General features: G+C 38.2%; 1 protein-coding gene across 1 annotated transcript in view; it reads right to left on the reverse strand.

The window, feature by feature from the left end:
* Positions 1-953: 953 nt before the first annotated feature.
* The window catches only part of necab1 (N-terminal EF-hand calcium binding protein 1), a 30,058-nt gene continuing 15,591 nt past the window's right edge, over positions 954-15,420 (reverse strand). Inside the window, exons 7-13 of the mRNA XM_069697076.1 lie at positions 10,582-10,703; positions 9,571-9,647; positions 8,352-8,399; positions 5,483-5,595; positions 4,006-4,083; positions 2,961-3,052; positions 954-1,875 (exon numbers count right to left, since the gene is read on the reverse strand). Of these exons, the coding sequence (XP_069553177.1) occupies positions 1,847-1,875; positions 2,961-3,052; positions 4,006-4,083; positions 5,483-5,595; positions 8,352-8,399; positions 9,571-9,647; positions 10,582-10,703 (559 nt within the window). The 3' untranslated portion in view covers positions 954-1,846. The remainder of the gene's footprint in view (positions 1,876-2,960; positions 3,053-4,005; positions 4,084-5,482; positions 5,596-8,351; positions 8,400-9,570; positions 9,648-10,581; positions 10,704-15,420) is intronic.

Raw genomic sequence — 15,420 nt, forward strand, 5'->3', positions numbered from 1 at the left:
AAGGACAGTCTGCTTCCTCTGTGTCCACACCACACCATGTTTTTATATCAGCAGCCGTCTCAAGAGACAGACCTCTTCACTGAGACGAAACACTGACATGTCAACGTGACAATTTCTCCTGGAAAAAACACTGCTGCTGTCCATGTGTCCCAACCTGAGATATTTTTCAATTTTTAATACAAAACCTGCTCTGAGAGAAATATTTTGGCCTAGGTGCAAAAGATTTTAAAACTGGTTAAGCTCATTTAGATTTTCATAACATTAATCACAATGTTTCAGAACAAATGCAGCATGTTACAGAGCAGAGATGCTTTTAGAAATAATGGTTAAAAGAAAAGCATTAAAATGACATTTTTTTTAATCAATATAATCAGAGAAGGTATGACTTCATAGGATCAATCACTATGATCTACTATGATCAATAATCCCGAATATTTCATTCAACAGTTGTCTTGCTCATTTACAGATTTGCATCCCTGACATATAATATATAATAGTAATAGTAAATCCGTTACATCAAATTTTAAATTGGCACTTTCTTAATTAATTTATAAGCAGGTCACCTTCCTTCTTCAGTTGAGGAAATCAATTTGCAGCAGCTGTTTCTTCTAGCTGCAGTACTGCTTTGATGGCCACTTGATGGCACAATTTGCAAACACAAATACAGGTGCTTATAAACCACACTCGAATGCTTTGGTCAGTGTGTGCTGTGGTCTCACACAGAGGAGCAGACCAACAGTGAACCATATTTATCACAAACATTATTTTTGCTACTATATCATCTCGGAGTTATGTCCATCACTTATACTGATAATTTCATATTCCTATAACTATAAAAATATAAACATTTAAAGAAATCCTGCTGGCATAGACAGATAGCTTCGTCAAAAAACCGAGGATAAAAATGTGGAGCCAATTCCAGCATAAAGGGTGAGAAAGAGATGCACATAGGATACACAACAATATCATCTTTATTTAAGACTTTTATCTAAATATGTCACATTTAATACAGAAACAACAGAATGATGGTTTAATGAGCTCTCCAGAGCTGCTACAGTTGATACAGTTATATATCTCTTTGTGCCTCTAACTCTCTCTTTCACACAAACGTATGTTTGTATGGCATTCTTTATGAAGACATTTATTGACATAATGGAGTGCCTCGCCCCTTAACATTAACCATAACCATCACAACTAAATGCCTGACCCTGACTCTTACCCTTTAACCTAACTCTAACCTGAAACCTAAAACAGAAAGTGAGGCCAAAATGTCCTCTCTTTCCCAAAATGTCCTCACAAGGTCTAAAACTCACAAAGATAGCTATAGAAGTACACACACATGCACACACACGCACGCACGCATGCTTCAGCTCTCATGAACTACCCTGGGGTGCAGATGATGTTACGTCACACACAGTGATGTCAGATCATCAGATGGGCCACTGTCTGACGAAGGCATTACTTTTAGGATGACAGAGTGTTGTCTAAGAGTGTAAACAAACACACGTGTGGGCTATTTCAGCTACCACCTAACTATGAAGGAACATGGAGGTTATAAATTCTATACTAATCACCATGACTTCACAAGTTGAGTTGAGTTAGTGTGTGTGTGTGTGTGTGTGTGTGTGTGTGTGTGTGTGTGTGTGTGTGTGTGTGTGTGTGTGTGTGTGTGTGTGTGTGTGTGTGTGTGTGTGTGTGTGTGTGTGTGTGTGTGTGTGTGTGTGTGTGTGTGTGTGTGAGAGAGAGTGAGTGAGTGCTGCTGCTGTGGACGTCCTGATGTGTTGACGGGTGACTGTCGGCTCTTTGCACCCATCAGTGACGGTCGGTTAAGGGTGCTCGTTCACTTTCAGTTGTTGTTGAGGACCCACCAGGAGGCTTCAGAGGAGATGCAGAAGAAATATTTACTGACCCTAACAAAATGACCCTAATCAATGAGACACTAAGCACATACTCTGCAATCTGTGTGTATGTGTGTGTGTGTGTGTGTGTGTGTGTGTGTGTGTGTATGTGTGTGTGTATGTACACTGTATTTGTGTGTAAGCTGAGACAAATTTACAAATTTACAAAGCACTGCCCACTGCTCGAAGTCCTATTAATTAAACGAGCAATATCTTTAATATCTTTAAGGTAGAATTAAGACAAATTCAAAGACAACTGATTTGAGCATGCATGTTAATATAATACTAGAAAGTCTGCGATGTTTATTTTATCGTGGCAAAGATAGAGAGCGGACATGATTAGCCAAGCGCTAAATGTCGTTATGTAGCTAAATATCATGTACCTTTGAAACTACATACGTTAAATATCCAGAAAAATAAACCAAATAAAAAACCTGAAGTCAATAAAATTCAACTGAATTAAAAAAGCTTAAATGCATAAATGTTGCTTGTTTCCGTAGCTGAGTCACATCTCATGGAGTTGCTTAGTTATAATTTTAACTACAAACATCATAAAACAATGTTTTATTGTTTTGTTTGATATAACAAACGTTAAATTGAGTAAAATCATGATTTTCCATGAAAATGAATCAACTTCATCTGCTAAGGCAAACTAAGAGATGCAGTTGAAAGCTTTATAAACAAGAAAATTGAACCTTGCAGTTTTCAATTTTTGTTTTACTTTATTTTATGCTGATTTACTTTGTTTGTAGTGATTCATTTATTTTTAGGTCAAAGTGTTGATTTTCAGGGGAAAGAGGGGACCGGGGTTTTTTTCTTCTGCTTTTTCCAGCATTTCATTGATGCTTTATCACATCTGCAGGGTGAAAGTCTCAAACCAAAAACCTCTCAGCAGGACATTTTGTTATCTTAGGAAGCTGCGGCACCCTGATTTGAATTTAAAAGGAAGCCCTGTTTGTCTTCACGGCACATCTTTTTGATCGATGATAGCCCCACTAAAGGTGAGGAGCTTCATTTTAAGAGGGGTGGGGTTGAGGGTGATGTGAGGCTTGTGAAGCTTACAAGGAACCAACATGGTGGTAAGGGTCTCAGGAGTTTCCAGGAAGTCCACGTTCCCCCTCTGGAAGGTTTTACTGTAGTTGGTCTGTAGGTGACTGGACAGAAAATAATAGACTCACTACATTTGATTTGCAAAAGCTTTGTAAAACACAACTCTTCTAGGCTATCTGCTGTTTATAGTCAGCAAATTGAAACCTTTAAAATAACACCCTGCCCCTCAATTTTTTTTTTCACACAATATTTATGTTTGCAAACATAAAAACACCCGTAAATACAAACACAATTCATTCACACAAACATAAAAGCTATCAAAAAGGATAAACAAAATTGGCATACCGGCAGTTCACTCCAATTTGACTGAAATTTGACACTTGTTTTTCTTTTTCTGAATACATCTTTCTGGAACTGAAGTTCTTTCTCCATCAGTATAAAGTCAAAAAATTCTGTTTGGTCTCCTTGCCTGCATGGTTGCCTGTTTTATGCTAATTAGTTGGGAAAATCCCAAACTCATGCCAAGTGGTTAAAAGATATCACATAACATTTTGCAAATTTGTGCAAAATATGGACAAATTTGATGTATTTCTTCTCCAAGTAGCATTCTTCCTTTATTCCTTATGGTCTGTGATTGGAAACTGGCAATGTATTGATTTTTTTGTTGGTTTAGAGAAGGAAGAGTCAACTGGGTTCAATGGGGTATTTTGTGCTCCATATTTGAGATATATTTTCATATATAACTTGAAATATTCCACAAAGACCATAGCTCACTTTTAAGTATTAATCGACACATGATGTGACAAAACCATGTTAATAAGTAATCAAATCTAATAATCCTGATGAATGTGACCATAGTATTTCAGTTTTTGCCATTAATTCCTCTGATATTTGCTCCCAATCCATTGTAGATACTCTCTTGTGTTTCTTATTAGTTTAATTAAAGTTTCACACAGAATAGACTGTCACTAAACACCAATGTTAGCCCAAAATAATTTGGGATTCACGAGAACAAGCCACATTAATCATGACGCATATGGGGCGGGTGAATACTCACTTCTTCCACACGTTGTTGTGCTCCCAGAATTCATAAAGAATGAAGCGTGATTCATTTGCCAGCCGCTGAACTGCGATGCTGCCGAATGCAAAAAGAGAGAGAGCACAAGTCATGCAATCACTAATTAGTGTGCTACATCATGTCCCCCGAACAACAGCCTCTCTTGTCTGAATTGTTTTCCACACTCTGACTGTGTACAGGCACTGTGAACCTAAAACAAATGTGTGGCTTCACCCTCAAATTAACATTATATTCAGGGATGCATTGATGAAGGCTTTACTCAACATTTTAACATAAAAATAAGCTCACGAACAGAGTGTTGAGAAAAACAATCATGTCAAAGCATGTAAATGTCCACTGTTACTTTAGGCCACTGGATTCAGGGTAAAACCAAAGCGACAGTTAATGTGAGTGATTCAGTTTGTTCTGCTAAAAATGATTTTAGCCACAGAGGGACAAGGGTGATGGAGCTGAATCGGGACATTTCTAGTCATTAGCTGGAGAAAAAGACATTGCAAATGTTCTCTAATACGCTGACACAACATGTTATGGTCCTGACAGGAGAGACATACTGTATATTCTTCCAACCACAACACTGAGGTCCAGTTTTTGTAATGTATCCTGATTAATTCAGTGTTCCTCATGCTCAAGTTTTCTCAATGAGTGATTCTTGAGGCTTAATTCCTATAAAAAATAAAATAAAAATAAAAATAAAAAAAATAAAAAAGGCAGTGCTCAAAACTGCTCTACACAACAGAGCGGATGATTGAATTTGATAGAGATTTTTACTCCCAAATAAAAATTATGTTCTACTATAAATATGCAGCATGTTGTAGTGTTTGTGTGACTGAAAGGTTACTAAATGTTTTCTACAATTACATAAAAGACTGTAATCTGAATATACATTTCACAACTGGCAGGAAACATAATCTTCAGATAATATTAGCTTTCAGATGCATGTCACTGTGTTCATCCATCATCAAAGGAGACAGATCTGAATGGAGATGTAATCACATAGTCTAAGTGTGGAACTTGTTATATAAAAAGAGATGGCGGGCCCTTTCTCACTTCACAGATAGTATATCAATTATATATAGTGGCATTGGATGTAGATGGCCTCCTTCTTTTTTCTCTGGCCATCCTACTGATTGTAGAGGCTGTAACAGCTCAGACAAAAAATAATCAGGGAAGTGGATCTTGAGTTGATATTATTCGGTCACACTTAATTATCTCAAGGTGCAGGATTATCTTCTTGTCTTCATGTCCGAGTATGATTTTATTTCTTCTATTGCTAAATGATAACCACTCAGGAGGGTCAAAGGAGAGAACACCTTTCTTCCATTACAAACAAATCACAAAGATCTGTGTAGACACTGCTCTTTATGAAATCCTTTGCAAGAATGAGCAAAAACAGAAAGAGCAGAACTATACACAGCAAGTCCCTGAAACAAAGTGAACAAAGAGAATATGAACTGACTGAAGACATCCAGTCTGGGCACAAGCACACTCCATGTACTGTCTGAGAGCCAAACGAAACTCCTCCAGCTCCTCCTCCAGCACCGAGAGCTGCCTCTGGACTATTAGGATGTGCTGTGAAGATAACACACACACACACACACACACACACACACACACACACACACACACACACACACACACACACACACACACACACACACACACACACACACACACACACACACACACACCAAGTCAGATTGTCAGAATTAGCTTCTGTACAGAGTCTTTTGGACTTGGTGGGGCGTTCAGACAGCTTTAGGGTTTCACAAAAAGATGGTGATTCACACAGTGAAGTGAACACACATACATTCGATCTCTTACACAATCTGCTGCATAATCCTGTCTTGGCATCAATTTCTGAATAAATGTTCCGGCCTATGTGCTCCGGGATGAGAACATGACCCTGGAGTCAGTTTGACAGGTGAAGGAAAACATTTTTAAAGCGCCTTCTTGTTCGAAGGCGTGAACAGCAGGGAGAGACCTGGTTTAATCATGACGATAGACAGCCTGCTAATCATTTCCTGTGGCTGATGAGAAACTGTTGACAGGCGAAGCGGATGATTGAACAGGAAGTGAATGGTTTTCCCATTGGCTATTACACTGTGTGTGTTAACGAGGGCGAGTCACCAGAAAATGAAAGGCAATGTAATGTCCTAAAGTGATGGAAACAAAAATTTGTGTGTGTGTGTGTGTGTGTGTGTGTGTGTGTGTGTGTGTGTGTGTGTGTGTGTGTGTGTGTGTGTGTGTGTGTGTGTGTGTCTGTGTGTGTCTGTGTGATAAAACGCCTCAGGACGTCTCTAATGTAGGAGAACAACACTCACACACACACACTCTGGGACACATGTACTCAGGCGTGTAAACACACACAAACACAGTCACACCATCACACATCACCCCTGCATTGTGGGTCATTAATGGTTTTCTCAGCAACTCATTTATTCCCAGCGACACACACCATTAAACCAATTACATATTGATTAATTCACACACACTGACATCTGCATCAAATTAGTCATGAGAGATGACGGTGGCATGTAATATTCATATGCATGGTTTCATTTGCACTGCTGTGTTATGATACTGCTGGTGTACATACTACAATAGCTATCCTCCCTAGACTGAAACAACAATGTGAAATTAATGACTTACATATGAAATATTCAAATCTGCAGCTAGCTACTTGTCGGTAACTGACTTTTTAATCAATAACAAAAAAATATCAGCAACCATTTTGTTCTGGTTAAAAGAAAAACTCCAGTAACTATCTGGTTCCTGCCTTTACAAAGTGAAGATGTGCTGATTTTCTCCGTTTTATTGCCTTCTGTTTTGTCCTCATAGACTTTGTGGGTTTTGGTCTGGTGGTTGGACAAAACAATATTTAAAAGAAATGTTGCTGTTGAAAAATGATACTTCATATATAAAATATGTTATGACAAGGGCCAGCAGTCAGGTTGGAGGGCCACTGTTTTATTAGTGTTGTAGAAACACAGGCTTGAATGTTTTTCTTCCTTTTTTGAGAATACATTGTACATTTCTTTATGAAACTGTTTGTTTTAGAGTTAAATTTGAGTGCAGCTATTGTATTTGCCATAAGCAAAGACAAATAAAATTATATCAGCTTATGAACTCCTTTGGCAAAACATGTCTCACAGTATGAATTCATGAATATACTTCTTATATGCTCTACAAGACAGGAGTAACATATTTTGCATGCTTCCCTATGAAGATGAAGTATTAGATGTCACTGTATTATTTATTATGAGACTAATATTTACAGTAATAGCCACAGTAAGTGTGATTAAAATATTATGTAAATATTGTAAAATAAACAATGAAAGGTGTCTGGGTAGCAAATATTCTTGCTAATGTCAGACCTTTTCATATTTAGTCTTCCCCAATGAAATTTCTCAACATGTCACGTGTATCACCCTCATGATTTTAACATGTGAAATGCCAAAGACTACATGTAAAAAGGTATTTTGACATTTGTGGATAAATATGTTTAACGTGTTCATTTTTGTTCTAATTTTAAATTTGTCTCTTGGTTGTTGAAAAGTATAAATTAATCTATTTAATATTGACAATATTTAGCAGTCAAAAGAGTTAAAATATCTCATTACTTAAACATTTTCCCAAATAATAGAGTAGATTTTGGACTTTGGATTTTGGAGTAAAACGTCTGGTCCTGACCCTGAAGAAAAATCCTTCTGTGAGTGTTTGTGTTGATGTATTCGTCAATAAGTCAGTGGTCAGAGTCGTCAGAGGATTTCTCAGCTATGAAATATGAGTGACATGAAGTTTGGCATGTGGACACTGATAGCGTGTACATACATGCACACTCAGTAAGCATAGTTTAAAAAAAAACACTCTCAGTCTACACAAACACAAGCCTGGCGGACATTTCATGAGTCAGAAGGTTTATACACAGAGGCAGCCAAACGAAATGTGTCCTGTTCTCATGTCAAGCTCTTTCATATGGATTTCTGTAAACGAAATACAAGATACCAGACAGACACACTGTGATGTGTTCTCTCTCCTCCTCTGAGTCAATACCTCACACTCTTGGAGTCTGCTCCCATACTCACAGTCTATGACCGAATATTGAGACTTAAACAGAAATATTAATGATAAAGACAGTCAGAGCAAAGGAAGATGGGCACAGCGCTTTGGTCAAATTTAACCCTGCTGTTGCTATGACAACCACTGACTGCCTATTATCAGTGTGTCCTCCCTTTCTATATTACACCACCATGTGAGAGCGGAGTCACACAAAGTGGTCACTGCAGTTAAAGAAGCAAAAAGTAGATAAGATTCAATGAACAAACCGATTTGCTCTCCAGGACTTCCTCTTCAACGGGCTCCAGACGGATCTCCTGCAGAACAAGAGGACACAGACAACGATAGATTTTCTTTAGTGCCGACACATTTTCAACAGCACATACTCCAGAATTTCCCCCCTATTGTCCACAATATCTATTTAAGTTTCTTAAACCTGCGATAACTGAGTTCTCTGGCAGCACCAACAAACTGGAAACACAACACAGATTTATTATAGTATCAAAAATCCATACCAAAACAACGTTTTAAGACTCTTAACGTCTGTAGCGCTGGACAAGATGCAGGTTTGTGATAATTTTCTGTTCCTTTGTCATTATGCGCTACTCTTTTCACACACAAGTTGTCATGTGATCCATATATTTATAGAAAAATCTCTCACCTCTAATGTACCACAGAGACTCTTAACAGCTTGTTTGGCTTGTTAGCCTTTAAACTAAGGCCATGTCCACTTGCAAGAGCTTTTCACTGGTTGCAGACACATTTAACTACAGAGCATTTTATTATTATTATTATTATTATTATTATTATTATTAGCCAGTCATTAACAAGAAAAAAAAGCAAAAACATTCTAAAAAAGTAAATTTTACTTTCCTTTTTCAATTAGAAATATATTTTTTCTACTCTCCTCTTTTGTTAACCATCTCATGAGTGCTCAGACTTTTTTATTGCAAGGTCAACTGATCCACCAAATATTACTAGAATAACTAAAACAATGAAATACAACTGATAATTAAATGCTAAAATAAATAATATGATAATACAAGTACAAACATTACATAATAAACATGACAGAAACTAGACATAAGAGGGGTTTCTGAGTGTAAAGTCCATTTATTTTATGGAGAAAGAAATGGTTTCCTTCTGTATTTTAGACTCTAAAATCTCTGATAACATGTCAGTTTTACATAACATTTAATGCAGTATTCAACACATGCAGATGGCAGCTCTGAGAGTTTGCATGCAGCTGATATTTCCTATATACAATTATTTGCATATGTGTATGTGTTTGTACGTGGGATGGTGGTGTTGAGTTGAGTTAATCTGTTGATATTGTTGCCATAATTTGAGGTTAATTTCACAGAATGATGTGAAGACCAGATGGCCACGATGAGAAAGAGATAAAAACAGATGGAACCGAAGGGAAAAGAAGAAGAAGGTAGGAAGGAAAGGAGTGAATGAAAAGGTTGAGAAAAAAGGTCAAGAAACCTTTTGTTCTAGACGGTCAATAAGCTTCTGCAGTCTGTTGACCTGAATCATCCACTGGCTGTCTTCTTCGTAAACACCTGGAGGAGAGACAGAGGCAGAGAGGAGGGTGGGTTTCAGACAGAAAGAGTAAACAAAGGTGAACAGATGAAAGGTCTTGCATACATTGCGTCCACTTTCATATACAGTCTATGGTCACAATGACAAAATTAAGTACATACGAAAATTCTGTACGGCAAGCACCTTGCGTGGCAGCTCTGCCGCTGCAGTGTGTTAATGGGAGGCAAAATGTAAAGCGCTTTGAGACTGCTAAGGCGATAATGCAAACTAAATGTAGTATATTATTCCGGTAAAGCACGTTGATATTGCTGATTTATTGTGTACAGAACTGAAGAAGCCTTTCTGGTTACAGTTTAAAACATCGTCAAGAAACTCAAAAAAGATTGCCTATGGCTTAGATTGACCATGACCTACATGACATATTTATTGTATACTAACTACAGGACATATTTATTGTATACTAACTACAGGACAGTATCCTTTTAGAATTATGTAGCACATAATGTGTTGTATCAGTGTGTTGCATGGAAATGGGTGAAACTACAACAAGACAGAGGGAGAGAGATCTCCATGAACTGGATTTAAGATAGAGGATTGACTTTTGAAATTGACCAATTGTGTACAGTCACTAACCTCAAACCTCTACCTGAGCATCAGAAAAGTGCCAGAGCACACAGTGGCTTTTAAACATAGAAATGCATGTGTCACAACCCTCCTTCTCCTCAAGGTCTCTCTGTCTCACACTGTGCCTTCTCTCTCTCACACCTACCCGACCTTTGCTCCCCTCCTGTGCTCTGCTCACTGGCCTGTGGAGACACACAGACTCTAGTCCAGCAGCTTTTTTGGCTGCTGGCATCGACAACACAGCCAGAACCCAAATACGACACAACGCATTGCGTTGGTGCTGGTGAGATATTCAAACTCGGTATTAGACAGCAGAACATCTAAACCCACCTGAATTGACGAGGCTGAGGAGAGGGTTGTTGGGAGAGAGGCTGCTGTTTCTCTGAAGCCTTCGATTAGAGCGGCGACCTGACCACTGGATGGACAAAACCTCTGGCTTCAAGGGGCCCTGTCTGGAGTCAGAACAGATCAATTCCTATTATCTATTATCACATCATGATATTTTAGCTTTTTTTTTTCTCTTTTTTTTATGTTACATAAAAAGACATGTCGCATGACCATCTAAACCTTCTGCAATACTCACATTAAAACATCTTTCATTGAATAGTTTGTCTTGCACTGTACACTGAATAACAGATGGGTAAGGGATCACTGGTAATTATCACATTCAAGGGGTGTTGGAGCGTTAAAATGTTGTAAGATGTGACAATCTTACAATTTAAGAAGGTGCCCACAGTCTAAAGTTGTGCCAGCTGAGAATAAATTCAGCAAACCTGAAGACATCTTGGCTTATATTGCATTCGCATGTTGTGTTGGGCTGACAGTGATGATAATGCCCGTGACAAGGTACATGCCCCCACAGGGTGACATCACCTAAGATTTATCTTACTGCTGTCAAGCAGTTTGGCCCCATACTTTGAAAAGACCTCAGGGTGTCTATGGGGTCGTGTGTGTGTCAACACGCACATGTTTGTGTGTGTGAAAGAGGGTCTCTTTTTAAACCTTTTTCAGACTTCACATAGTTATTTCTTGTTGAATTCCAGGTCAGCTACGCTTCACACACATAACATAAACAATATTTCATGTTTACTCTTGTCAGGCAAAGGCACTTTATTCCCAGATATAACCAGCTTTTAATTGAGATGGGTTCTGGCTGTGATTGGACGGGTAAGGGGGTCGTGACAGACTCCATGACTTTTGCATAGCTCCATTTAATGTTTTTCCCAAAATGAAAACTATTCCATTAACCCACTGATTTATAGTTATGAAAATGTATGACTTTTTCAAGACTTTTAATGAGGAAGCATTTGATATAGGCTACTCAAACAAATTATGTATAAAATGTGTTAAAAAATCTGATCAGTCACACAGAAAAAGTAAGTACACCCCACATTTATCTCACCTTCAGATACATAAAAGTAGAGTCGGGGTTCCTGATTAATTGCCAATGTTTAGAACCTCCTCAGGGAGTTACAGGTGGAACCAGTCTTTTTCAAACCTCTGACATCAAGGGTCTGTGGTTTTCTTTGCTATTCAAGTGTGTGGTGTCATCATGCCAAAATATAAAGAGCTCTATAAGGCCTTCCGAAAAAATAGGATGTGGATGCCTGTGAGGCTGTCAAGGGATTTGAAATATCTCCAAATTATTTGAAATCAATCATTAAAGAAGTCTCTAAGAAAAAGTGGGTTTGAAAAACAGTAATGAAATAAAACCCTCAAACATCTTTCAACTGAAGGATTTTTGCATGGAAGAGCTGTCAAAAATTTCAGCAAGCCGATGTCAAGGACTGATGGACAATCATGAGAAACGCCCACAATAAGTTATGTCTGCTAAAGGAGGCAATACAACCCTTTGAAGCCAAGGGCGTTTTTATTTTTTCCACAGAAGAATATTACATCTATTGATTTATTTTAATACATGACTAAAAAAAACTTTTCGTTTTGTTCAAGTATACCATACTTATCTGTAGGCACATTTTCAAAGAGGTTTGCTTGTACACACATGTCAGAAGAGCCAAATATTTCATGGGGGTGCCCCTGTTTTCCCATGACTTTATATTGAGTACTTTTAAATCCTAACTCTACAGGATATCTCATACAGCACGAGGTGATCACAATCTCAATGTGAAGACCTGTGACGATGCTTTTTCTAAAACATTGAAATCGTAATCAGCTTATTCAGAATGGTTTGCTCTTATTAAGAAGAGTGTGGTTGTACCATATGACACAACTTAGAGGGGATTTTATTTTAAATTCCCCTTCCACCACTGGGAGAATGCAGTTTAATTAATTCACAAGCTGCAGTCTAATATGTCTCTACCCTTGACGCTTGGAGGAAGAGGAACTGGGTGGCGGGTCCCTCTCGGTCTGCCAGTGAGTCATATTCTCAGCTACATCGCATCTTTAATTGCTAAAACTGATAAACTAAAAGAGCAAAGCCCAGCAGCCTTCCCGTCTTCATGTTACTCTCACAGCTTTTATGTCAGCTGAGAGGGAGGGAAAAGAGGTTAAGAACTGCTGAGGAAAGAGTGTGGCCAGAATTAGAAGAGGGTGAATAAAAGGCCACCAAGGGCAAGTATTGATTTATTGTTATGGTTGAGGGTCTGTATTAAGCAAATAAAAACAGTTACAGTACAGGGAGTAGTGAAAGTAATACTACTTTCAAAATGAACAGCAATTTATGAAAACAAAGCTCGAGCTCAGCTCCAAGTGATACCATGCATCCATGAATATGGGCTCCCATTTTTCCATCACTTCTTCACACGTATGAAACGAACCACAAAAACCTATTTAAAGCCACCAGAGAAACAACCAGATCTCTGGATGTTTGGAAGAACAGAGTGAATGCATTCAGATGCACAGGGGAATTTCTCAAGTGAGAGGGAGGCTAGAGGAGAAGAAGCTGCTTGGGGAATGAGGGACAGTCACACTTTGAAATGACATGAGAGGGTAACAGAGACATTTACAGGAGGGGAGGAGAGGGAATGAAAGAAAGGAAGAGTTTGACTCAAATGTCCATTACCCAAGACCATCATTCGCTGCCCCGGAGTGTAAGTGCAAACATGATAAAGATGAGAAAAGGGATAGAAGTGATAGAAGAAACTTTCAGGGATCCTTTCAAACTGAACTCTCAAAAACATGTCAAACCAAAACAAATATTATTGGAAGACGTGAAGTCGTGCAACAGAATTGCATTCAATAAATGTGGAAATACTGTCATGTGTCTTTGTGGACGTAATGTAGACAAACATACCAGATAAAAAGTGACTTGTGATATGAAGGCTGCAGTATGCTAAAAATTAACTGGTTCATATGAACTTAGAATAATTGACATTCATTTTGATGCACTCGGTTGTGTTTACAAAAAGTACCTCATTTAACTGTCTGAAAAATGGATATTGAGACCTTGACAGAGAAGTTAAAATCTTGTCTTCTTTCCAACCTCTAAAAACCTACCTATATTCCAGTGGATGTGCCAATATGTTGTTTTATAACAAACAACATGGGAACAAACTGTTTGCTAAGCCACACCCTTCTTTTTGCTATGGTTGTTATATTTTGACATTTTGGGGGGATTTTCTGGGATTTCCACTGTTTTTGCTTTATTCATAAATTTTAAATGTGCATAAAAATAGTTGGATGCAAATATCTTTCAGGGTATTCGATGCCAGTAGATAAAAATATGCTTACCCTCTCTTGGCACAACAGTCGGGTCATGCATTTTGGATTTTGGAGAGGATAAAAAATAAGAAACCATCTAACTGTTATGGTTACTTGACAGAAAATTAACTCTCCTAGTTACAGTTGCTTAACTAAGACAAATGCTTTTTGGTCACAGGGTTTAGTGAAAGGTCAGTTTAAGAGAATGCTATAATTGTTATAACAATTACAGTAATTTTCTGAAAGGTTTTTCGAAGTACTTTGCTTCAACCGTATCTCAGCCATAACATGTGGGTAGGATATTTCTGACGCTTCAGTAGGAACATAATGACGCACAGACAGATAGCAATGCAGTCTATCTACCAATATCTTACCATTACAGAGACTGGAAGGTGAATCGGTAAACATATAAAAATGCCTGTCTGGATTTGAAAACTGAAAATTGCAAATTTCTGCTCATTTGTTGAACCAAGACCTGTAACCAGACGGTAAAAGATTGTGCGTCATTACCTGACCTTAAAATACGCCATCCTTTAAATGAACATTACCTACAGGGGGGACCCATAGACATGTTCACACACACACACACACACACACACACACACACACACACACACACACACACACACACACACACACACACACACACACACACACACACACACACACACACACACACATAAACCATATATTAAATCTCTGGCACTTGTACACTGGTGAGTCACAAATTAAATTAGCACACCAGGGGCATGTCTGATCAAGAATTGCACGTACACAGCAGCCATAACCATAGCCATAGCCATAGTCTCAGACACACACACACACACACACACACACACACACACACACACACACACACACACACACACACACACACACACACACACACACACACACACACACACACACACACACACACACACACAACAGAGCTCGCAAAGAACAAAAGGCTCAGGTTGAATCATCTGTGGTTCAGTGGCTCACACAGAGAGAGCATGCAGGTAAGTGTTCATTATCAGTCGGTACATTTATAAACATGCCAATAATTAGATCATACCATATTAAGGTCATATTCTAATTTTGAATTTGACACACATTCAAAAACATGGCTTGCAGAAATAAAAATAAAAAGGTTATAATTTTGCATTTGGTGATGATGAAGGTGTTTAAATTTTTTTTTTAAAAATCGGAAACAACTGGGGAGCCTTGAGAATTAGCTAAGCCCTTGTGGACCATAAAACCAAAACAATGCAGTGAAAGATGCTAACATGCTCCGAAGAGCTGATGGAACAATGATTAGCTGAGGGTATGTCAGCTCAGATCAAACATTGTATTTTAATTTCCCAAATTGTTGAGATCGTCTTCAGGTGTGTTATCCCACCCTCTGTGACTCATTTCTCTCAGGTCTTAATAAACCCTTTTTTATGTGCTCCACTTCGCCTACATTTCCCCCATAGGAAGAGGATTTACGTATTAATCAAATAAATAATCAGTCATAGGTGTGTGCTG

The sequence above is a fragment of the Brachyistius frenatus genome, unplaced genomic scaffold (genome assembly GCF_029030835.1).
Source record: "Brachyistius frenatus isolate BFR_SWC_R1_liver_20210118 unplaced genomic scaffold, ASM2903083v1 Contig_2, whole genome shotgun sequence".
In the NCBI taxonomy this organism is placed as follows: domain Eukaryota; kingdom Metazoa; phylum Chordata; class Actinopteri; family Embiotocidae; genus Brachyistius; species Brachyistius frenatus.